The following is a 26315-nucleotide window of genomic DNA, read 5'->3' as shown; positions in this document are numbered from 1 at the left end:
AAGATTTTAGCGCACTTCATACTTCCTTCCACCGACAAGCTTTATAAAAATGCTGATTTCATCTTCCAACAGGTTGCTCACACTGCCAAAAACCATGATCGCGATGATTGATTGACCTGAACTGAATCCTTCAGAAAAACCTATGGGGTGTCGTCAAGACGAAGACGCGAGATATTAAAAGCCAAAAAATGGAAATGAGCTGAAGACTATTAAAGCAACCTCAGCCGCGCCACGAGCTGATCGCCTCCATTTCACGCTGCATTGATGCAGAGACTCAAGCAGAAGGATTCCCAACAAACCACTGAATACTGTGTATACTAAACAGCACATGGACATACTTTACAGTAGACTTACATTCCTGCTTTAAAAATCGTGTTTTTAATGATGTAATTTTTCAGAGAAACAAAATTTTGTTTTTTTTAATTTGCAATGCTACATCATTGTCAAAATAACCTGAAATATATCACTTTTTGCAATGAATTATTGAAATATATCAGTTTACTTTATAAACTTTATATAACTTTTTGATGATATTCTAATTCATTGCGATGTGTTTGTAACCGGGATGATCAGGGCCGACTGCGGTGCCGCACAAACCAAACCATGAAAGGTGACAAAAAGGATGCAGATAAGGATGCAGATAAGGAAAAGAGTGACTTTACCTCTTTGAGCGCCACGACTCCCACCAGCTTCCCGATGCTGGTGACGTAGGCGTGACTGAGACCCAGCAGGGAGAAGAGAGTGTGGGTCTGAGTAATGACAGGGAGGACGACACGATCCAGTCAGTGGTGAATCTGATGCACTGTGACAGTTTTCAGTCTGCATGGCTGCGCTGCTAAACAATTTGTCCACAGGTAAAACACGCCGTATGACACTGCTACACAGCTGCTGCTGCTTTGGGTTCATTTAAAGGCTTCCTGAGTGAGGTTTCAGCAAGCAGCCTGCGGGATACAATGTCTCACTTTACATCCCTTATGCCTTCATAAAAACAGTCAGGAAAAAAGTTTAGAGTCATCGTCTGACTTGATTTTCACTATCTTTGACCCAGAATGTTAAGTTTTGTCAACAAAAGTAGATTGTTTAGTCCCAAGAGTTCTTTTAGGGCTGGACAATAATTCAATAACGATATATATATATATATATATATATATATATATATATATATATATATATATATATATATATATATATATATATATATATATATATATATATATATATCAATCTATAGACATATGGTTCAATATAACAAAAACCTGGGTCAATAAAAAGTTAAATAAAAGAACAGTGCATTCTAGCCTAACATGTAGGTTAATACTACAGTTATTACATCCTGCCAACCAATCATAAACGCAGGAAAGCTCTATCAGCCTTCAGAGAGTTCAGAGAGCACGTGTTCTTTGTTTCTTCTTTTAAGACTTAAGGTTTTTGTAAAAAGTTGGAAGAATAAAGGGTTGCGTTTGAATCCATTTATTTAAAAATAGGTAATTGAGCAACAGCATAAAATGACCAGGGCTGCACTTAAAATGTATATTTTGAATTGTTTTGATAATTATCGATATCGATCAATATGATTTCTATTTTATCGATATGCTTTTATTCTATATCGTCCAGCCCTAAGTTGTTTTGCCTTCTTAATCAACATATTTTCCAATCAATTTAGAAAATGATTGGTTCATTGGACAAGTTTTCTATTCTTGAATCAAAAAGACATCTACCCAATACTCCAAAGCAAACACAGCTCTGTGCAAAAGTTTTAACCCACCCAGAATATAGTTCTACTTTTCTTCCAAGGAACTGGACCTTCTTGTACTCCTGAAATGCTCTTGATAATCTGTTTTCCTGGCTATCTGGCTTCATTTAGACTTTGGTTTTAACCAAGTTTATGTTTGGCCCTTGTACAATGCAATGCAATGCAAATCGATTCAAATCATTCTATTCACCTGACAACCAGCCTAACTATAAGCTTCAGCGTATTTCACAGTGATTTTATGTGATGGACAGAAAGTAACACGCATTTGTAAAGTGGAATGAAAATGATGAAATCTTGTGGTTTTCGAACATGTCAGTTTTCTTCTGCCAATTAAATGGTTAAAAAAAAGTTATGCAATAGCTTTAAGGGTCTTCATTGCCTAAATAAGTTTATTTGGTTGGTACGAAAACGCACAGCCCTCTTTTTCAAAAAGCATACACGCAGTTGAGTAGTAATGACGGTGTGCATGGGGTTGTTGCGGCACTCGCCTTGTGCAACGATGTCCTTTCCACCAGCTGAAATGGGGAGGGATCTATGCGTATCTGCTCCATGTCGACTGGTTTGTCCAGCTCTTCCTCTTCCCAGGCTTTGATCTGCATCAGCCAATCACAAAGCAGAGATACGCACTCAGATTATTGATCAGGACGCTGGTTCGTTGGCTCTCTGTTGGCCGTGTGGACGGTGAATCCGTGTCATACACTACCTCCTCGGGGGACAGGGTGTCAGTTAGTGGTGGAGGCACGTCTTCCTGGAGAGAGAGAGAGAGAGAGAGGAAACAAACGACCAGTGAGCCGTTTTGGGCACATAATGAGATTCCCCCCGATGGTTTCAAGGTTTCGGCTGGTGCACAGATGTCAAGCCCTGTTTTTGCACGCTTTCACGCTGCGCTCCTCTCGCATTAGTGAGGTTGGCTCACGCTGCCAAGCCGGACTGATAATGCTGTCCGAGCTGCCGCTGCCAACTCGACAGCCGATCACTGATGCCCCGCTGCTTCGAGCGGTTAATGTCAAAGTGATGTATGTGTGTGTGTGTGTGTGTGTGTCGGCTGATCTGAAGGAACCTGAGTTTCAGTCTGGCCCGACGAGGACGAGGAGGAGAAGAGTCTCTGAAGAGTCCTCCTGACAGACGACATCTTGCGTTTGTCTGAGAACACGGGAGGGTGACGCGTGTCAGAGAAGAGAGGCCGACATGCCATGGGCCAACCTGTGGAAAGGCTGTCTCACCTGATCCTGTGTGGTTGGTGGAGGGCTCCTGCGGGGTGGGGGACGGGATGGGCCCGTTACATCCTTCTTGCACGGGAGAGACCGCCTGAGGGTTGTAAACGCATTTAGTGATCGTTTGGTCAATTTAGGAGGCACCAGTTGACATGAGGCCTCAAAAATTATGCGACAGTCTAACAACGCCTCAAGAAAGTCTTAACACTCTTTCCCAACAACAAACTTCCACATGTTTTAATAAGATATCGTGCATTAGACCACCTTAAAGTAATGCATAATTGTGAAGTGGAAGGACAATGATGGATGTTTTTTTAAAAAGACAGGTGTGCATTTGCATTCAGCCTCTTTTTTCTAACACCCTGTAACACCTCTTAATGAAATCATGCCACAATATTTAATAATGCTATAAAACCAGGCTTCAAAATGTAATGAAACATAATCGAAATTGCATTATGTAATAATCAACACAAAATGTAATAAAATCCTCGAACACATTTTGCAATAATACACATGTAATAACAATAGCAACATTTAATAACATTATTACATTTTTGCGCAGATTATTACAAAAATGTGGATGTAGTTCTTTTTTTTTAAGAAATGATAATATAATAATGTGTTGCATGTAATAAACAATCACCCTAATAAATACAATTGTAATACTGATCAATTCAATTCAATTCAATTCAATTCAATTCAATTTTATTTATATAGCGCCAAATCATGAAACATGTCATCTCAAGGCACTTTACAAAGTCAAGTTCAATCATATTATACAGATTGGGTCAGATTATACAGATTGGTCAAAAATGTCCTATATAAGGAAACCAGTTGATTGCATCAAAGTCCCGACAAGCAGCATTCACTCCTGGGGAACCGTAGAGCCACAGGAAGAGTCATCTGCATTGTACATGGCTTTGCTGCAATCCCTCATACTGAGCAAGCATGAAGCGACAGTGGGAAGAAAAACCACCCATTAACGGGAAAAAAAACCTCCGGCAGAACCGGGCTCAGTATGAACGGTCATCTGCCTCGACCGACTGGGGTTACAGAAGACAGAACAGAGACACAACAAGAGAAACAAAAAAGCACAGAAGCACACATTGATCTAGTAATCTGTTCTACATTAGATGGTAGTAGCGGGTGAGCCGTCTTCTCTGGATGATGTCACAGTTAACAGAACGCCAGACCAGGTGTACCTACTATGAAGAGAAAAGAGAGAGAACAGAAAGTTAAAGCAGAAATGACAACACATAATGCATAATTGAAGAACAGTAGAACTCAATATAGTGAGAAAATTAGATCCTGATATACTCCAGTAACCTAAGCCTATAGCAGTAAAACTATAAAGGTAGCTGAGAGTAACATGAGTCACTAGTTATAATTTTTGTCAAAAAGAAAAGTTTTAAGCCTAGTCTTAAAAGTAGACAGGGTGTCTGCCTCACGGACCAAAACTGGGAGTTGGTTCCACAGGAGAGGAGCCTGATAGCTAAAGGATCTGCCTCCCATTCTACTTTTAGAGACTCTAGGAACCACCAGCAGACCTGCGGTCTGAGAGCGAAGTGCTCTGTTAGGAACATACGGGGTAATCAGAGCTCTGATATATGATGGAGTTTGATTATGAAGGGCTTTATACGTTAGAAGAAGAATTTTAAATTCTATTCTTGATTTAACAGGAAGCCAATGAAGGGAAGCTAAAATTGGAGAAATATGATCCCTCTTGTTGATTTTCATCAGAACTCTTGCTGCAGCATTTTGGATCAGCTGAAGGCTTTGAACTGCATTTTGTGGAATTCCTGATAGTAAAGAATTACAATAGTCCAGCCTTGAAGTAACAAATGCATGGACCAGTTTTTCAGCATCACTCCTGGACAGAATGTTTCTAATTTTGGCGATATTCCGGAGGTGAAAAAAGGAAACTCTGGAAACCTGTTTAATATGGGATTTAAATGACATGTCTTGGTCAAAAATAACACCAAGATTTTTTACTTTATTACCAGAGGCCAGGTTAATGCCACCCAGATTAAGTGATTGGTTAAGAAGTTTATTTTTTGAGGACTCTGGCCCAAAGATTAAAACTTCGGTCTTGTCAGAATTTAGATGCAGGAAATTTAAAGTCATCCAGCTTTTGATGTCATCAAGACATGACTGCAGTCAAAGTAACTGATTGGATTCATCAGGATTTATGGATAAATATAGCTGAGTATCATCAGCATAACAGTGGAAATTAATCCCATGCTGTCTGATAATTTTGCCTATCGGAAGCATATATATAGTAAAGAGAATTGGTCCAAGGACTGAACCCTGTGGTACTCCACAGGTGACCCTAGAGTTTGAGGAAGATTTATTATTAACATGAACAAATTGGAATCTGTCTGACAGATAAGATTTAAACCAGCCTAATGCTTTCCCCTTAATCCCTACAGTATGTTCAAGTCTTTGTAGGAGAATATTGTGATCAACTGTATCAAACGCAGCACTGAGATCTAACAGGACAAGTATAGACACAAGTCCATTATCTGAGGCCATGAGAATATCATTAGTGACCTTCACCAGAGCTGTTTCAGTGCTATGATGAGCTCTGAAGCCTGACTGAAACTCCTCAAGTAGGTCATTACTTTGTAAATGTTCACAAAGTTGATTAGCAACTACTTTCTCAAGAATTTTAGATAAGAAAAGAAGATTAGATATAGGTCTGTAATTTACTAACTCATCTTGATCAAGAGAAGGTTTCTTAAGTAAAGGTTTAATAACAGCTACTTTCAAAACCTGTGGTACATATCCATTTACTAAGGATAGATTAATCATGTCTAAAATAGTGCCACTGATCAAAGGGAATATGTCCTTAAACAACTTGGTTGGGATTGGGTCTAACATACAGGTAGAAGGTTTAGATGAAGCTAAAATTTTAGATAGCTCAGAAAGCTCTACTGCTTCTAAACAGTTCAAACACTGCGCAGATTCTAAAGATTCCTCCAATGCTGCCTCACTTACTGAGGACGAGGTAATCATGTTTGGGAGGATGCCAATTATTTTATTTTTAATGGCATCAATTTTATTTATGAAGAATCCCATAAAATCATTACTACTAAGAGCTAAGGGAATGGATGGATCAACAGAGCTGTGGCTCTGGGTAAGTTTGGCAACTGTACTAAAGAGAAATCTAGGATTATTTTTATTCTCTTCAATTAATGATGAAAAATATGCTGCTCTAACTCTGCGGAGGGTCTTGTTATACAACAATAGTCTGTCCCTCCAGATTAAGTAGGATTCCTCTTGGTGTGTAGAGCGCCATTTTCTCTCCAATTTCCTAACATTGTGCTTCAAGGAGCGCAGCTCTGAATTAAACCAAGGAGCCAGCTTCCTGTGAATAATCACCTTCTTTTTCAAGGGAGCTACATTGTCTAATGCAGAACGCAATGAGGAAGTCACATTGTTAGCAAAGGTATCGATTTGTGAATGGGAAGAAACAGCAATGCTGCCATCTACAGGGCATTTCTGCAATACTGAGGATATTAAGAAGGGGACAGACTCTTTAAGTTTTGATACAGCATTATCCGATAAAAATCTACTATAATGGAACTCTCTTTTGGGGGTGGAGAATTCAGTTAGATTAAACTCAAATGTTATTAAAAAATGATCAGACAGGACAGGGTTGTGAGGAAATACTGTTAATTCTTCACAATCAATGCCATATGTCAGCACAAGGTCTAAAGTATGGAGCCGAGAGTGCGTCGGTTCATGCACATTTTGAGCAAAACCAATTGAATCTAGGATAGTTTTAAAGGCTACACTAAGGTTATCACATTCAGTGTCAACATGGATGTTAAAATCACCCACTATAATAACCTTATCAGTATTTAACACCAAATCAGATAAGAAATCTGACAACTCATCCAAAAACTGAGTGTAAGGGCCTGGTGGACGATACAAAACAACAAACAGAAGAGGTTTTATTGCTTTGCGGTTTGGATGAGGGAAACTGAGGGTTAAATGTTCAAAAGAACTGTAATTATTAGTTGGCCTGGGACTAATTAATAAATCAGACTGAAAGATAGTTGCCACTCCTCCTCCTCTTCCCACAGATCTGGGAATGTGGAAATTTGAATAACTGGAGGGGGTTGACTCATTTATACTAACGTAGTCCTCTTGTAGCCAGGTTTCTGTGAGACAAAACAAATCAATCTGATTATCAGAAATCAGAAATGTGTCCCAGATGCTACACATTAAAATCTCTGCTCACTGCGGCTCTACGCTCCTTCATGAGGAGTAAATGCTGCTTGTCAAGACTCTATGCAATCTGCTGGGTTTCCTTAGATAGGACACTTTTTGAACAATTTGTATGATTTGATTGAATTTTGTTTGACTTGTTTGTTTGATTGACTTTGTAAAGTGTCTTGAGACGACGTGTTGTCAATTGGTGCCATATAAATAAAATTGTTTGTTTTTTCAGCAGACAAAAAAAATACTATGACTGCTAAGTTTGTCTGTTAAGGCTGCAATGTACTTTTTAAACCCCCAGCATTAGATGGTGACTTCCTGAATAACAGCTAAAGGTTGCGTTTCATTATCAAGCTTAATTTTGTATCAGTAAAAAAACAAACAAAAAAAAAACAGAAAGATAAAATACACAGAATAACAGAATTTATATGAAACTCCAGCTGAGTGAAAGGGGGCGTGTACGCTGCACATTTGTGTGTTTTTACCCGTGCTTAACTTCTCTCTTGCTCTCTCGTTTACAAAATGTGTTCAAGGATTTTATTACATTTTGCATCAATTAGTACATTTTGAAGCCCAGTTTTATTACATTGTTACATATCGCGGCGTTATTACATATTGCGGCATCACAAACCCCTATATAAAATCTGGTGCAGGTAATAACTTTTAGAGGTCACCTAATTAGTAAAAAAAAAAAAAAAGAGGCCACCTGTATACTATTTAATCTCAGCATGAATCCTGCCGTTCTGTGAAGGACGTCAAGTTTGTTAGAGAACATCGGTGAACAAACAGCATCATGAAGGCTAAAGCACACAGCAGACAGGTCAGGGAGAAAGTTGTGGAGAGGTTTGAGGCCGGGTTAGATCAAATAACAGCATTGCAAGCTGTGAACATCTCACGGAGCACTGTTTATTCTGAAAACGCAAAGAATGTGGCATACCTGCAAACCTACCATGACGTAAACTGACAGGTTAGACAATAGAGCTATGGGCACCCAAGAGGCCCATGGGAGCTCAGGAGTTTATGCAGAGATCCGCAGCTCCACTTTTATAGAGGAGCAGCAAAGAGAAAGCTGTTGTTGAAAGAAACCTAAATACTGTTTGCAATTTGCCGCAAGTCATTTAGAGGACGATGCAAATGTTTGGAGGAAAGCGCAAAACTTTATGCATGAAGGAAAACTGGCACACTGAACGCTCCATCCCCACAGTGAAACATGGTGGTGGCAGCGTCATGCCGTGGGAACGCTTTTCTTCAGCAGGGACGGGTAAGCTTGTCAGAGCTGGTGAGCAGATGGATGAAAATAAACACAGGGCAACATTGAAAAAAAAAAAATCTGATGGGGGAGGAAGAGACCCCACAAACATACAGCCAGAGCCACAGCAGAATAGTTTGGATCATGTGTTAAAATGACCCAAAGTTCACATATTAATCCAGTAGAGACTTGAAAGTTGATGCTGAGGGATTCTCTCCATTCAGTCTGATTGGGTTTGAGCCACAGCTACAGACATTAGTCTGTAGAGACGCAAAGCTGGAACGGGCATACATTAAAAGACTTGTGACTATAATTGATTTTACTCAGGCAAGTTATCCTTTTGCTTCCACTTTACAGTTATGAACTATGATGATGGTCTATCACATTGAGTCTGTATTGTGATAAAATGTACTTTTACAAGCTAGTGTGTGTACGTCCTTCATTTTTTTCTATTTTGCTTTCAAGGAATCAAACTTATGTACTTTTTTTTTATCAATATTTCTTTAGGCTTTCTAATGTTCTTTCAAAGCATATCAGGGTCTGGTCTCATGTCTTTTAAAAGATCTTCAGCGAACCTGGCCATCTATTTGTCCAGACTGCTTCCTAAGATTACAAGAAAGTCTAGCTCCTTGTATGAGGATATGAATAACCTAGAATGGGTTTACAACATGGTATTCCTTCCACCTTGTCACTTTCTTCTCCCTCCTCATCTACGAACGTGAAGGACTCCCAGCTGAGTTTAGAGCCTTGGCCTGGTGAACTGGGACCTCTTTCAAAGACTCGTCTCTCTGGAGAGAGCCACCAGTCTAAGACAGCCTGAAGCTCCGTCCTCTCAATCGAGCCAAGAAGGATCATAGATTCTGCAGGAAAGAAACAAAAAAAATATATATATATTTATTAGAGTATTGACTTTACTCTCATGGCTGTAAGAAAAAAGTTACCTGAGCTTAGCATAAAGCCTGGAAATTGACTAAAGGTGAATCAGGCTGAGCTTTATAGGGAGAACACACATTAAGGCTTTTCATTAACCTTGTCTAATCCTTTAACACTAAGCCTTTAAAAGGAAAGCCAGGAGCTTACGCATTAAAGCGCTGACATGGGTCACCCTACCTTTAGAGTCAACCAGCGGGATGGTTTTCAGGGTTGTATTCTCCAAAAGATGGTTTAATTCCCGAAAAGTGGATTGGGAGGACACGAATTTCACTTTGCGCACCATGATGTCCTCCACGAAGATGTTATACTTGCTGCGAAAAGAAATCCAGCCACACTACAATAAATGACGTTTATTTCAGTGACAGCTGGCTTAAAAACGCTGGGGAGAAAAAAAAGGCTCTAAACTTCACCTGATGTGCCCGAGAGCCAGCTCAGGAAGGTAGGGCAGCTTCTTCACCTGGATGATGGAGTCGTAGAGAGAGGGCTGCAGACCCTGGGCCACCATGTTGGCCAGGATGACCGCCACCATCATGGGTAGGATGTGGGAGATCTGACCAGTCAACTCGAAGCAGATCACCGCCGTGGAGACAGTGTGAGTGACGGCGCCGGTCATCGCCGCTGCTCCTGCACGAACCCAAAGCAGAGCGTCAACCCGCGATTGAGCTAAATCAGTTCAAAATCTAAAACCTCCACTCAGGTGTGGGATGAAACGCACATCAGCAACCCTCGTTCACACCTACTCACTCCAAACATTTATTCAGCTGAGAGGAAGATATGAAAAAGATTGAGGTGTACAGGTTTAATCTCTCAGATTTTAATGAGGTTGTCAGATGTGTAACAGAGATAGTTACGTATTGGTGATGAAGAGTTACGCTGTTTGCTTTTGATGATTTTAGGGACGAACTCACTCTTCTCTTGTCAAAAGACAAACCTGAAACACTTTTTTTAAGTTGTACAACAAGAAGTAAATTCAGTGCCTCGAAGAAGTATTTACTCCCTTACAGATTTATTGCACCTTTTGCATTTTGTGCCATTTAAATGTTCCAGGAAATCAGACGGATCTAAGCATCAGACAAAGATAATTGCAATTGCAAAATGCAGTTTTGAAATCCTCTTCTAATTGATTAAAGGAAAAAAGCCATCCAAATCAACCCAGTTCGATGTTAAAGCATGACGTAACTGTGATTAAGCACATTTTTCAGTTAAACTTGATCAACGAGACCCAGGGCTGATTACTGTCTGACAACGTGAAGGAGGGTAAAATATCTCAAAAAGCAACACAAAGATAAAAAAGAAAAAAAAACATCTGCAACAGATGAGAAACAAAGTCTTTGATGTGTATTATTCTGGAAATGGTCAAAAATGCTATTTCTAAAAAGGAGCACAGAGGAAAACCTTCCCTGCAGTGGCTCGCCCACCAAAATCAATCCAAGACAGCACCAATAACTCATCAAGGAGGTCTTGAAAGAACCAAGAACAACATCTAAATCTTTGCAAGCTGAACATTTCAGAAGATCTGTGTCCCATTACATTTGGTGTAAAACTAACACACCGTTTCAGAAATACAACGGCCTGCTGATCAATCATTTTTATACTTTATTTCTATTGCCCTTTCTACACAATAATGCCAACTAAAGTGCTTAAAAAAATCAACGTAAAACAACATAACACACAGGGAGACAAAAATAAACGATCAAAAGCAGGTTAAGAACAAGGCAGACAAAACAAAAACGGATTGTCAAACATGGTGGTGTGATGGTCTGATTTGCTGCAAGCTGGAAGACTTCCTGTCATTGATGTAACAATGAAGTCTTCTTAAAGAAAATATATGTCCATCTTTGTTGTTACAAATAAAGCGCACTGGAGTTATGCAGCAGGACAATGATCCAAGGCACATCAGGAAATACCGCCTCTGAAGGGTTACAAGCAACAAAAGATTATTTTACAGTGGCCTTGTCAGAATCTGGATGTACATCTTATCAAGATTTCCAGTTTTCACAAACGCTTTGACAGCAGTTGTGGCTAACAAGGTTGGCACAACCAGTTAATGGATTTAGATATATTTTTTTTACATAAATCCAGGATAGTATTTCTATGATAAGTGAAATCTTAATTTGAGATTTTTTTGCATTCACCCAAGTTACCATTGTCTGATACAAAAATGTGTTTGATGATCTGAAAGTTATGATAGTTATAAGTTGAGGTGAAATGCTTTTCCTGTTCTCATGATCAGCTCTGAGTTTCTTTTATTTTGTCTTTAGTCCCAGATGAACAAATTCACCGTCCGTCTCAGTATCTACAGAGAAAATGCTAAAAAGGTTTTCTACACTGTTGTCATATCATCACATTTCAAATCTGAAAGACCATCGCATCCAAATAAAACGCATGCATTCCAAGTTATTTAAAGAAAGCAGCAACTTTTTTTTTTTTTTTTTAATCTGCAACGAAACCCTCCAACCTCAAGGCACTGGGGAACATATAAGAGGAGTAAGAGGCTAACCAATGACAGCATAGCCTCCTGGCAGGATGCGGTAAACTATCCCATCAAACAGAATCCCGTTGGGGAAAAGGGTGGCCATGATCTCCCCGACGAGGCGTCCGAACGCAGCTCCTTGAGGAGAGAGATAAGGCACGCCGGTAAACACAAATTGAACAGAAGTTGAGCGTGAGATACCGCGTTCGCGTTACAAAAAATCCTCTTACCTAAAATGAACACGGGCATGAAGGCGCCGGAGGGGATTGGCATCGTGGTGGAAACTGCTGACATCCAGAACTAGAGCACAAAAGCAGGATTGAGGCAGGATATAGCCCAGTCAGTCCCAGCAGGTTTACTCTTTTTTTTATTATTATTATTATTTCATGCTGTTTCTTTGAATGCTGTACCCTACACATGCAGTAAAGAGGAACAGGCAGATACCTTCATGATGAAGAAGAGGAGAAGGATGAGAAAGATGCTGACATGGGGATGCAGCCAAGCGGCGGAGCGGCCGAGGCCAGGAGGGTAATGGGAGTCTGCGATTTTGGTCCAGGTGAAATTATCAAAAAGAGAGTTGATGCACTCTCTGGGCATCAGCTGTCAGAACAGAGAGACAAAGACAGGATAAATGGCTGCTCAATCTTACTGAAATATCTAAAAGTCCCTCTATTTAGTTATCAAGTACTTGAAATGCCCCTAAGCCGAAAGAATGAACATCAATTTATAATAGCAATAATTAAATGCCATTTCTAGTTTCTTTTTATCTGTCTAATATGCAAAGAATGGGCCATTTTTTTCCTCACAGAAACAAGTTGGCTGGTGCCTCTAGGTTTGAAGTAAAATTTTGGTTTCCCACGGTCCTGTTTGTAGGCAGTTTTATTAAAGAACAGGAGACGGAGACTAATTCCTGTGTGGCAGTCACTGTACTGGTCTGTTGTTGTGAAGAGAGAACTCAGGCCAAAGGCAAAGCTGGGATTTTACAGAGCTGATCGATGTTCAGCCACTGGCGACTCGTCAGTAGGGGCCCCTCGGACCCAGCTGCCATCAAAATAGCAGGGAAATTAGTGTGGAAACTGAATATAAATTACAAAATACAAAGTGGTTATCACATCTGTTCTCTCATAAAATGTGTCTGACCTTTGTTTTTTTCAGCAATCCCATTCCATTTTGGTTTATTTGATGTGTTTTTTTTTGTTTTTTTTTTTGGTGTAGGCTTCCCATTTTTAATGTTTCGATGTTGTGGGGTGACGGACAGATGAGTGCGTAAGGCAAAAGTACTCTTGAAAAGCTTAGGGTCGCCCAAAAAAATGTCATCCTTTTCCAAGTAAACTCACATTTTATCAATCAAATGAGTTGCAAAATGAATAGAAAATACAATCAAGACATTGAAAGGTTAGAGATAATGATCTCTAAGGTAGGATTGGCTTGATGGACATTTCTTACGCATCATACGGTCAAGCTGCTCCCACAACAGCTCCGTGTTGTGGAGCTCTGGTGATCGTGCTGGCTGCTGCATTTTAGATAGAATGCCACAATTGACTGTGTTTCTGGTTAATTTAATGTTATTCTATTTGAAGAAAATTGTGCTTTTCATTAAAAAAAAATATAAGGACCCCAAACTTTTGACCAGAAGTGTACTTTCTAACACCTTTGACATCCATGTATCTTTGTGGCGGTCTCTAATTTTCAAATAAAGATTCTCCCAGAGCCAATCAGCGCTTAATGTGTCCTCCTTCATCCAATCAGATGAATTCATCACAATAAAATAAAAGTCACACCCCTTGGCAGCTCACATGCAATCGTCAAACATACGGATCCAAATGGACAACAGCAACGACAAAACCGGAGAGAATAGCGCAGCAAAGCGAAATTCAGTCACTTTTTAACCAAATAACTATTTCGTAAGACTTTCGCTGGAGGCAAACAAGCGCATGAAGGAATTTGGAAATTACCAAGTAGACTATTTGTGAGTGTAATAACAGACCCTTAGTGCTGCCCGCCCACAGGTTTCAATGCCAACCTTTAGTCATAAACTGTAGGTGGTGTCCTATAGATTAAGGTGGTGACTTTGAAATCAGGAGGAGCTCAAAGAACAGTTGCTGCTTCTCCTTTATATCAGGTGCCAGTTGATACAGTTTTAGGTGTTTCAGGAATGTCCTACCAGGAGGAGGCCTGAAGATGAAGGTGGGATTATGTCTTACGGTAGTTTTAAGAACAATTATTGGAAGGATGCATGGACAGATGGATAGGCAGCAATATTTTTTTAGCCTTCCAATCCATTTGTTACTAATTATTAACACTGTAAACCACAACACTGGGCTCCAAACTCTTTCCTGACCCAGTCCACCGAAGCCTGTCATTCCACCCTGAGTTTGCGTCTCACCTCTCCAGCCATGAACTGCCCAAACCCAGGAGGAAACGTGAAGGTGGCGATGATCAGCGTCACTGCACCTGGGTAGATCAAACGGCTGCAAGTACACAAAAAAAACACAGACATGTGGAACGTGGCATTCTCAGATACCAACCGCGCCGCGTGTCATTTAAATAAGTGTCCGCGTTTGCACGAGCGCTGACTGTAGGAGTCTCCTGGCGCTGCAGCTCACCTCTCCCCCGATGGAAAAGCCTAATGTTCCCTGACTGCATAGTCTCAGAGGATAAGTGAATCTCCCCACAGAGCGAATAACTGTGTGTAAGGTTGTTAGGGCTTTCGCTCGCTCTCCTGGCCAGTTTTGTGAGACTGATGAGTTTAGAGAGCAGAGCTGAGATACATTAAGAGGAATTGGATCTAAATGCACAAATGGTTTCCGCTTCAGGGAGACCATATCTGCTGGAATCAATGCCGTTTTAGAGCCGAGCGCTACGGTAATCTGCAGCAGCCGGGAGAGCAACATCTGTACACGGTATGAGTGTGTGTGTGTGTGTGTGTGTGTGTGTGTTGTATTCTTACTGTCGGGTTAGAAAGCGTGTGAGAGCTGTTGGTCTTCTCATGAAGAGAACCACCTGTCTGTTTAAGTAGACAAAGAAGGCTCCCAGGAAGCCACAGGAGATCCTAAAACAAGAAGATAAGCTGTTTAAACGCCATGCGTGAGTTCATCAATAATAAGTGCATCTCGTATCCATTAAATGGCGGGGGAGGCTAAATCAAGTGACTAAACTGAGTCGTTTATCAGCAAGTGAAAATTTGACAAATAGAAAGCATGTCAACAAGTCAGGTGATCCCCCCCCCATACATAATGGAATACTGAAAAGACCCAGAAACGTTTTCGTTCACTTCACGTAAGCTGCAAAACAAGCCAGTGAACACACACACACACACACACACACACACACACACACACACACACACACACACACACACACACACACACACACACACACACACACAGGTGATTAAAAGTATCCTCACCCTATGATTGCAAATGCTGGTAACTCCTGCAGGTCAAAGGGGAAATCCATCCGGAAGTTGGTTTTGAATAGAGCTGTGATTGTGACTGAGAAAAGTGGGAGAAAAAAAGAAATAAAAAAAATCATAATTCTGGAACAAAAAAAAAGTTTAACAATGGAGAAATCAGGCATCTACTTCATGACTCATTATTTACTATGGAGAGGACAATTCACACAATAAAGTTTGTAATAAAGTTTTGATGGTAGGCCAGCAAGGGATGCTGGAAGTTGACATGTGGCAAGATAACATTTGAGATCCAGGAGTAATATTTTGGTAACAATATATAATGTTTTAATTAGTGTTGCACCGATACCGGCACCAGTACTGGACGGGGCCCCAATCCAGCACTAAAATGGTGGTATCAGTATCGGCGAGTACCAACAAATAGGGCACCGATACCATTTTGATGTTTGTATGTCACTTGAACACAGCCTTCTCTCTCCCGACTAGTATTATACATGTTATATAAGTTCATGAAAGATGCACTATTTTGGCATTTGAGAGACAAAACTCAGGGTTTAAAAGAGATTATTCAATTATTAATGTAATTTTACTGTCTTACTGTTGCACTACTATTATACATGTTATAATTTCACGAATGTTGCACTATTTTGGCCTTTGAGGGCCAAAAGTTTATTCAACTATTGTCACCCATTCCAGGTAAGCAATAAAAAGTTCTACTACCCTCAGTAGTATGCAGTTCTTCATATACACACACACATCAATTTCAAACAGATGGTATCGGTATCGGCCAATACTGCACAGCCGGGTATCGGTATCGGGGCCAAAAAATTGCATCGGCGCAACACTAATTTCAATGCAATTGAAATCGGGTTTGAGTCCCAGGATCGGCAGGGGCCTTTCTGTGTGGAGTTTGCATGTTTCCCTCTGCATAGGTTTCCTCCGGGCGCTCCGGTTTCCCCTACCACTAAAGACATGTTGGTCAGGTCGGCCATTAGTGGCGGTGCACTCAGTTGCAGCAGCTCAGGTTAACCCTCCATCTGATCTATGCAATTTTATTGTATGTATAATGACAAATAAAGCACTTTCCTTTCCTTATTCAAGTTTTTTACTACTACTCTTCCAACTTCCCGTGGCAGCCTGCTGTGCTGCAGAGCTAATATTAGCATGTACAGGTTTTAACAAATTTTTTACTACAATGGGGCAGCAGCTAACATGTCAATTTACTGTAGAAACTCCAACTAAAATGTATTTTTTTTTCTTATGTAAAATAATTGTTTGAAAAAGCTTCAGCCACCCTTGTGGGGAGGGGAAAGGAGAGTGGATGCTGGGATGATCAACCTTGTTACTTCCTGTGCTGGTGGAGGCAAGGCAATGTAAAACACTTTTTACACATTATTTTGTTAGTTTTATTATTTTGTGGTGCTATTTTAATCTTTAAACAGGAACAGGCTCCCAGATCCCGATGGAGCCTCCTCCCTTTAGCTGTGTAGAAAACATCATCAGTGGGATCTCTAGTAACCTTGGGAGTCCTCAGTACTGTTGGAAGATAAAACTTTCAATTTCCAGCTTTCAGTGTCCAAAGCTTTTTGCTCCTTTGTAGAATCAAAAGGGGGAAGCTTGTTGTCTGGGAAGAGATGTTGCCTTTAAATACATTTTCTGCTCTTTAAGTGATGCCGTCTTATGGTTCCTGGGCTCCAGTCAGCGTCTGTAAGAGCCTGAATTGGGTTGAGGACATGCTTGTGTCTCCGTGGTCCGCAAGATGATTTTTGAGTCTACCAATTGACTTTTTAGTCCCTTGACCTTTCAGGATCTTTCATGAAATATAAAATGACTGTCTTGCCTCAGAAGAGATGGATTGTTGTGAGAAGGTTTGCTTCTGCAGCTCAACAATCAGACCACATTCAAAGACAGAATGTCATTTTGCCATCAGGGGCTCATGAGAGGAAATATCATGAAAGCCAGGTTTATCCAGAGATTTTGTCTTTTTAATGTTTTTTGAGCTCATACATTATCAAGTAATTGGTGTTCTCTATTTGTTTTGTTTCTTGCACCAGATTCTTCTTCTTGCAACGTTTCACCTCTTCTCAGAACTTTGCCTCATTCTCGCTGTGCAAAATGCAAATACCTGTAGCTTTTTCGGGAGTCTTAAGATATTGATCAGGAATGTATGGACACCACTAGTGCAAAAGATTTTTCTGTAGCTGCATGACCTCAAAATGAAAAACTCAACCTTTCATTTGAATCAATTCATTCAGTGGAAAAGAAATATCAGAGGCACCCCTGACAGCCATCCATCATCTGTACCCACTTGTCCCTACAGATTCATTGTGCCTACTGTATATCCAGCAGTCAGTGGGTGAGAGGAAGAGTACAGCATGAAAAGGTCAACAACAAAACCTCTGCGCATTCACACCTAAGGGATATTTAGAGTAGTCAGTGAACCTAACATGCAAGTTTATGGAGTGTGGGAGGAAGTCTGGACACTTGGTGAGACCCATCGTACAGTGCCTTACAAAAGTGTTCACCTCCCTTAGCATTTGACCTATTTTGATATATTTCAGTAATATAAATGTCATTTTAATCTTATTTTACATAAGATTCACACATTTTATAAAAAGATTCAAACTCTTTGATGTTCCCCTGGAGCACAATCAGATCAATCATCTTCAAATGGAAAGCATATAATACCGCAACAAAGCTGCCGAGAGAGGGGGCCGCCCACCAAAACTCACAAATCAGGCAAGGAGGGCATTAATCAGAGCGGCAGCACAGACACCAAAGGTGACCCTGAAGGAGCTGCAGAGCTCCACAGCAGAGACTGGAGGATCTGTCAATAGGACCACAATAAGTCGTGCAATAATCCACAGAGCTAGGCTTTATGCAAGTGGCCGGAGAAAAAAAAAATCCATTTCTTAGTATTAAAAATGAGAAGGCAAGTTTTGAGTTTGCCAAAAAGCATGTTGGCGACTCCCCAAGTGTATGGAGGAAAGGGTTCTTGTCAGATGACAATATAAATTAACTTTTTGGCCAACAACGAAAACGCTATGTCTGGCGCAAACCCAACACAACCCATCCCATCAAGAACACCATCCCCACAGAGAGACATGACAGTAGCATCATGTTGAGGGGAAATTATTTCCCGCAGTGAGGACTTAGAAACTGGTCCAAGTGGTGGATAGGGCTTTATGCTGTTCACAATAAAGCAAAGCTTTTTTGTGAACAGCAAAACCATAGTCAGATGGGTGGATTATTAGCTCTGTTGCATCAACAGCAGCACCACACCACTAGTAGTTTCTATCAGATAAATATAAGCCAAGCAATTTTTGTATAGTATACTTCAGCTTTTTATTTTGGTCTGTGTCTACGAACTTTCAATTAGTAATTCATGACTTCCTATTTCCTCTAAGTAGAAAAAGACCTCAACATAGAAGCCTGTCTCTCTGTGAATTTTTTTTAAAATGGGAAAGATAACGGAGTGGTCCATTAAAGTTAGGCAGATGTGCGTTGATCTTAAAAAAGTATTGAGGCACTCTGCACATCTTCCATCAGTCAATGGCTGAATCAGATACTTAATAGCTGAAATACATCAAACTTGCACAAGCCGAAAGAGCTGAAGCTCACTGAAGATTTTTCAGCTTTATTATGCAAACTTCAAGGAGACTAACGCTTCAACACCGCCAGTGTGTTCATCTTACCACCACACACTGAAATAAATAATGTCATGAAAAGTTAAAATATGTAAACATTACTGTTAGCGAATGGGAGAAGAAATATTATCTGAGGGTCTCTAAGTCTTTAAAACAGCCTTAAAGCTTTTGTTTACATCTTTACTAAAAGTGCCAGTAATAGAGGAAGGATTTGTTTTATGCACACGTCTACATTTATCAACAAGATTAAAGCTATAGTTGGTAACACTGTTCAGAAAGACTTTATGTTATACTGGGTAAAATAGTACTTCCACCTGAAAGTAGTTAATACATTATGTATTCAAAAAAAGGAGGTCATAAAAATCATTGAAAACTATCACCAATCTCTGCCGTTCAGCCCAAAGAGCAGGGATTGGTCAGTTTTGTTCCTGTTTTCACTCTCCTGTGTCCCTCAAGTTCACGGGTTATCACCTTATCTATTGGTTGTCCCACACGGCAATCGTTCAGATGCGCTTATGTAACACCAGCGTGCGTGCTCGTTTCTTCAGTTTCCACTTGCTGGTTGCGCATGCACACTTCTAGTGTTTATGTATCCGTTAGCTTAGCGGTTAGCTTCAGTGTTAGCCATTCATCGTAGCTCTGCTGGTCTCACTGTATAATTTGAACATGGTTGAGAGTCGTAACAAGTAAACCATGTTCAGGTTTGTAAGAAGAAGAGGAAGGACTCAGTGGAAAGAAATTAAACCAGAATGGATTTGGGAGATTTTTTTTTTCACACACAATCCAACGTGAGGAGTGGAAGAGCAAGGTAAGACAGTCTTGCGCATGCACAGTTATTAAAAAAGGGACTCGAGGAAACTTCTGGAAAAATCGCCGACCCTAGATGATCGAATGACATATGGGTCGCAATTCTGTCCAAATGCGTGCATATTTTTAAATGCAACGCCTACAGAGTAAGTCTTTAAAGTTCTGCTAAATTTGAGATAAAAAATATATTTTTGTCATTTCATAAAAATTAATATGTGCTGCGAAATGTTTGCATTTTGTCATCAGAGTAATAAACAATGTTATTTTATCAAAGGACAGTGCTTCTGAATTGCTCTTGCTCTTAATTGCTCGAAAAGGCTGTGGTTCATCTAAAGCAGCAAGTCCTACTCAGACGCCAAACTAAAAAAAAATGTTTGTGAAATGCAACTTCAGCAGTCTTTCCTCAGCTGATTGTGCGTGTTTGTGTGGAGTTAGCTCCTCACCAGCATCCTTGTTCCAAACAGAGAGCACCCTGAATATGAAGGCACTGAATGTGGCAGCAAAGTATCCCCGCCAGTAATTCCTCACAGCAAAGTAGGTAGACGTGACCTCAATACTGAACAGCACTCCTGGTGAGAAAGGGGGAAGAAAGACAGGAGGTGGGATTACAGAGAGGGAGAACATACGGATGGATGGAGGGGAAATAGAAGATGGGAGAGAGAAGGTGAGAAAGGACAGAGATTAGTTTACAAAAAACAGAATGAGTCCAGAAAACAGTAATTATAGTCAACCGGAGAACCATGGGGAGTTAACAAACACCCTGACAAATGTAATTACACACGGTAACACATATAAAGGAACAATGAAATTAGAAAAAACCAAACACTGAAAATTAACCAAAAAAACAACCTAACAAAGTACAGGGCTGAAAAAACTAAGACCAGTGCATGTCAGGTTGTAAATAATTTGTGATTTAGAAAGTGTCCAGAAGTTTCATACATTTTAAATAAACATACTTTTATCCGCCATCCATCGTCAGGGAGGCATGTAATCAGCCCCAAATGCTGAGCTTTAATATGCAGCCGCAGTCACATCCAACAATCTTCAAGAAGTACAAGGCAGAGCCCTGCAGCAGCCTTGTGCAAACTATTGAATAATAGCAGACATTTCTTTCTACTTTTGTGCACTATTTGAAACTGAGGATCACCTCTGAAGGTTTTGTGTTCCACTAATTAAGACGTGTTTTCTTTAAAAATTGTGAATTTCATGAAAGGTTGTCACTTTAAAGCTCAAAGAGTCCAGATAACCTAATTTGGAAAGGCTAAATTCTCACAGTGGAGAAAATGGAAACTAATTATAATTCACAATCCTGATTATAGATTGGCTAAAGCTGACCTGAAGAAAACTGTCCATTTTGTTGAGGGAGTCGTGTGAATAAATTAGAACACCCCATTAAATATTCCATTCTTTATTAAGAAATGTTCAAATATTTATGTCTATTTTTTCCCTCTCGAATAGAAAGTCATTCATTGTGTTTAAAAAAAGCAAGATTGAACCCTATTTAATTCAGCAAACAAAACATATGAAAGATGTGCACTCCAACTGTGGAAAAAGTTAGTACACCCTGCCTCATAACAGCTAATGTTACCTCGTTTGGTTGATATAACTTATTTGAGAACCTTCGGAAAGTTTGCCCCACTCCTCACCATTGGCTGTGAGATGTTTGAAGAGTGTCTTACATGTACAAAATGTATGAAGTCACCCCACAGCATTACAAAATACAAAAAAATTGGCGCTTTGGCTCTCCACTTTCTATTTCTGAATGCTCAGCCAGCCCCTGGTGGGTTTCCTGGTAGGTTTTGGACCCTGTAACATGATATTTTAACAGGGTCCAGTTGAGCTTCAGGTTTGTTCATCATGAATGTTCTCGAGCATCATCTGATAAACGGTAGATTTAATGGTGAGTTCCATGTCTGCAGTAAAGCATCCACCAGGCATTTCCCTCCATGCTTCACGGTTGGTTGTTTCTTTCCTGAAATGCTGTTTTTGGTTTATACCAAACAAATCCTCTGCTATGATGTCCAAATAATTCAGTATTATACTGAATGAAAATTACATTTTTTTTTTTCAGAAGTCCTGGTCCTTGCCTGAGGTCTCTCTGGCAAACTTCGATGTGGCCTTCGTGTTTTTCCAAGAGTGCAAATGTTTCTTCCCTACAAACCTTCAATAAATATTGGACATGTACAATCTCTTTCATGGTGCTTTTGCATCGACAGTAGCAACAGAACCTGTAGGTCTGATTTTGTCACCTTAGGGTTTTCGAAGACTTCTTTTAGCATCCTGCGGTCTGCTTTCAGGGTGAACTTGTTTGTGTGGCCACATCTGGGCATGCTGGCAGCTGTTTTTAATCTGTACAGTGGAATGGCTGATTCTAGATTCTTCTGAGACCGGTTTAAATCCGTTACCAGATTCCAAAGCAGCTAAAATCCTGTTTCTGAAGGCCTGAGACAGCTCTTTAAATGTCACCACGGTGTTCTCTCTCACAAGATTTAAAAAGGACAAACCTTATTCAAAACGCTGAACAATGATCTTCCAGCGCCTGTTGGATCAGCTATTTAATTAAAATAAATGTGGGGTGTCCTAATTTATTACTCAACAAAAATAGCATTGTCAAGACCAGATTTAATGACATTTTTATATAAATGTTAGTATTAAAAAAGACAGCAGTAAATCTTCTGCCAGCTGTGCAAGATTTATTGCCAAGAAGCACTGTTACAGCAAAGAATTGAGCAAACACAGATTTCTTTATTTTTTCTGCTAATGATGCAGGAATATATATATATATATATATATATATATATATATATATATATATATATATATATATATATATATATATATATATATATTAAAAATTTATATTTTATAATGAATTCTCATGCAATTATATTCATTTATTTCAAACTTGAAAAATCCGTCTATTTTATCGTGGTGGACTAGTCTGCGGCACAAAATGTTTTTATGGCTGTATTTTTTTTAAAAAAACATTCAAGGTCTACCTAAAGCTAGGCAGCGTGAAGAGAGAAGGCTGGTGAGACAGCTGTGGAAGAGTGACAGAGTGAAGGTTGTACAGTACCTCCTAGTGGAGTGCCGAAACAGCATCCCACCCCCACGGCACAGCCGACAGTCAGTATATCTGTGTAACCATATGGGTTCTACTGACACAGAAAACAGAGGGAGAGGAGGGAGGTAAAGAGGTGAGACGGGGATGTATGCCAAAAGATGATGAGGGGAGGAAATTAGGATGACAGTGGGAAGTAAGGCAGGACGGTACGTTGGAGGCAGAAGGAATAAAAGATCAAGGTGGAGAGAACAAGATGGAGAACCACATGGGGGTGAGGGAGAACAGTGACAGTGAGGGAGCAAAACGGAATAAAGTGAATAAATAATACTCAATAGAGTGTGATCAGAACAGACAAGGAGGGAACATACAGCAATACAAGATAAAGGATGCACAATTTCTAAATTTAAAGCAAGTTATTAAAAGGAAAAATTGCATCCAACGACCACATTGGCTTCACATTTGGACCCATGCAACAAATAGCAGCCGATAAATACTTTATGTCTTCATGACTGACCTTGGAATAAGTAAGAAAAACAGATATTGTCCTTGTTCAGTCATGGGAAAAAAATTGCTTTTCCATGAGTCTGAAAAAAAAGCCATGAGAAAAACTAAGCGCACTATTGCTGATTTCTTAGGATTTAACAGAACGTATCGGATAGCCGTTGCTAAATAAACGTACATAGCTGATCACAAACAGGTGTAATCATCTCTAGAAGAGCAGGACTTTCTGCAGTATGCTGGTCTGGAGCATACACCTGGATATTTAGACAGTGTCAGGGCAGAAAGACATCAGCAATAACCTAGAGAAGCAAGTCTTCCTGCTTGTGTATCTGGCAGCATCTATTTCCAGACTACTTGAAACTTATCAGTAAATCCATCACAAGGCCAGACCACGGAAAGCTCCGACCCTACAGGCCTCAGTTAGCATCTTAAATGGTATATATTCATGACCAGTAAAGCATAAAAAAAAAGTGGCTGAAAAAGTTATTTAAAAGAGTTGCCAGAGATGCAACAGTTTTTCTTTCCAACATGAAATAGCAGCAAAACTTTTCCTTACAAAGCTGCATCTGACACAGCACTTCTAGAACAATGTGCTTTGGTCAGATGAGACCAAAGTAGAGATTTCTGGGCCTTGTCTTGCTGTCAGGTGACCCAGGTACCTGGCATTTACAGAGTCTACACCTCTGCATCCAGCTCTGCTTCTTTGTAGGGTCAAATGTGAGGCCATCTGTCTGTCAACTAAAACTTGACCAACACTGGGTGTGTAACATGTTAATAATAAACAAAGCAACAAATAGACAGCAGATTGCAAAAATAAAAATAATCAAGTGGTTGCAACGGCCCGGTCAAAATCCAGACTTCAATCTGACTGAAATTTTAAAAATAAGCGAGATTTCTATAAAGAGCTGCAGTGAAGTTCTGAAGAAAAAAAATCTGATTTCCTGTAAGAGACTGACACAGCCATACAAAAACTAATAATTTAAGTTATTGCCACTTAAAATGGTCCTAGAAGCTGCTGAATCTCGAAGCACGCTTAATTTACCAATTTTGACGGCCATGAAAAACTCTTTTCCCATATTGCATTGGGACAAAATGTACCTAAATTATAGCCGTTGCTCTTAAAGTTTTAAAACTTTTCCTCTTTTTTATTTACATTATAAACATGGACTATGTTTCCGCTGCATCAGGTCCGCATGATGCAATCACAACATCGCTCATATTCTAACAAATAGTTTATCCTCATAGTGGCTGTATAGGAGGTCAGTGTTATATTTGCACACATGGGGAATTAATATAAATTAATAGTATTGTGGGTGTATCTGGCCATGGTTTGAGTTAAGGCTGGCAGCTGATTGCAAATCATGAAAAGAAAAGAAAACCAGAGTCATTTCCTCCCAGAAAATGTTTGCAAACTCTTATGATCCAAGCTGCAGAGCTATTACTGATCAAAGACAATAACCTCTGTAATTATCTGTGTCGTAGCTATTGACAGAGATAAAAAAAAATAAATAAAAATGTGTCTCTTGAGGAGGACAAAGCTGTCCCAAGACTTGTGTCTGAGTGGTTGAGTGGGACTTGCCTCCTATAGGAGCAGCAAAACAGGTGGCCACTCCCACAGCACATGCACACACCAGCAGGTCCTTGTTACGGATGTCATTCTGGGGTTAGGTGTAAAAAAGGGTGGATTAGGGGGGAAACAGGCAAGCGGGGGGGTGGAGCCAGAACACCAAGAGGAGGAGAATGGGGGAGGAGGGAGACAGGGACATGGGAGGTCACTGTTAATACACATGCCAGACATCATGGTCATACTATTAATACAGACACAAACACTGACAGAGTGTGAGAGGCAATCAAAACAAAGAGCGGACAGACGAGGGGTTGGGGGTGCAGGACAGACAGACACAAACACACACATATGCACACAGTGAATAAATTACGGGGTTCCCATTTTGAGGCTAACAGGTCAAACATAAATAGTTCACTGGAAAAAAAAAAAGCCACTTTGACAAGATCAGTGACAACACAAATAGCTGCAACAACCTTTTAGGGCTTTTGTTTATGTGTCTTAAAGGAGACGTATCAAGCTTTTCCGGTCCCCCCTTTTCACATACAAATCATTCAGGTGTTGTCTCTATAAAGCTGAACTGCAACTCTTTGGTCTGAATTCCTTGGTATTGTACTTAACAGAGGACATGTTATTTTCTGGCTTGCAACTTCCCCGTCTTTATTCCATGTGTAACGATGGTCATTAGGGACCCCCAAAAACCTTAATCTGAATTTCATCAGACCTCAGGACGTGTCTAGAAAATCAGTGTCTTTGTCCCTAAATGCATTTGCAAACCGGGATCTGCTTTTTATGTTGCTTTTGGAGCAATGACTTCATCCCCACTGAGCCCATGTGCAGACCTGAATACTTGTTGCATATACAACATGGTTTTACAGATTTAAAAAGACAGACTTTTAGGTGGGAACCCTGTAACTTCAACAAAGACAATAACACATATAATGCATCAAAGCCAGGTGCCTAGCTAAAGCATTGATGACATGGACTTGATTTTACCTGATAAACCAATATAGAGTAGCACATAAATGTGAAGTAGAAGGAGAATGATGAATGGCTTTCAAAAGATTTCTACTGGATAGATTGTTTTTAATTTGGCCTCCAGAAGTGAATATTTTATAGAAACATCTCAGACATCCACAGGTTTTTGCGAGACATGTCTCTACCAGCTCTATGTACCTAGAGAGGGATACTTTGTCTTTCCTAAGTAGCTGGAGCTCAGCCTGATCAAATGGAAAGCCCCAAAGAAAAGCTAATTTCAAACATTGCCAGAGGTTCTCAGTTGGGCTTAGGGTTCAACTTTGACTGGTCCATTCCAGCAGATGAATACTATTTGGTTTAAACCATTCAGGTCTGTCTCTGGCTTTATGTTTAATCTTATTTACTGCAAGGTAAACCTTTGAACCAGTCTCTAGTCTTTTGCAGCCTCCAACTGGGTTTCTTCCAGGATTGTTTGTATTTATCTCCATCCAATTCT

The 26315-nt window shown here is 40.0% G+C and overlaps 1 protein-coding gene across 1 annotated transcript in view; it reads right to left on the bottom strand.

Moving 5' to 3' along the window:
* clcn1b (chloride channel, voltage-sensitive 1b) overlaps window positions 1–26315 on the bottom strand; it is a 52035-nt gene that overhangs the window by 2190 nt on the left and 23530 nt on the right. Inside the window, exons 7-22 of the mRNA XM_036135120.1 lie at window positions 22789–22867; window positions 20156–20281; window positions 15256–15340; window positions 14797–14898; window positions 14233–14317; window positions 12291–12446; window positions 12077–12146; window positions 11874–11984; window positions 9784–9997; window positions 9551–9684; window positions 9125–9300; window positions 2977–3061; window positions 2814–2896; window positions 2457–2501; window positions 2242–2346; window positions 663–749 (exon numbers count right to left, since the gene is read on the bottom strand). Of these exons, the coding sequence (XP_035991013.1) occupies window positions 663–749; window positions 2242–2346; window positions 2457–2501; window positions 2814–2896; window positions 2977–3061; window positions 9125–9300; window positions 9551–9684; window positions 9784–9997; window positions 11874–11984; window positions 12077–12146; window positions 12291–12446; window positions 14233–14317; window positions 14797–14898; window positions 15256–15340; window positions 20156–20281; window positions 22789–22867 (1743 nt within the window). The remainder of the gene's footprint in view (window positions 1–662; window positions 750–2241; window positions 2347–2456; window positions 2502–2813; window positions 2897–2976; window positions 3062–9124; window positions 9301–9550; window positions 9685–9783; window positions 9998–11873; window positions 11985–12076; window positions 12147–12290; window positions 12447–14232; window positions 14318–14796; window positions 14899–15255; window positions 15341–20155; window positions 20282–22788; window positions 22868–26315) is intronic.

Source organism: Fundulus heteroclitus, chromosome 3 (genome assembly GCF_011125445.2).
Source record: "Fundulus heteroclitus isolate FHET01 chromosome 3, MU-UCD_Fhet_4.1, whole genome shotgun sequence".
In the NCBI taxonomy this organism is placed as follows: domain Eukaryota; kingdom Metazoa; phylum Chordata; class Actinopteri; order Cyprinodontiformes; family Fundulidae; genus Fundulus; species Fundulus heteroclitus.
This window is presented reverse-complemented; position numbering and strand designations above follow the sequence as displayed.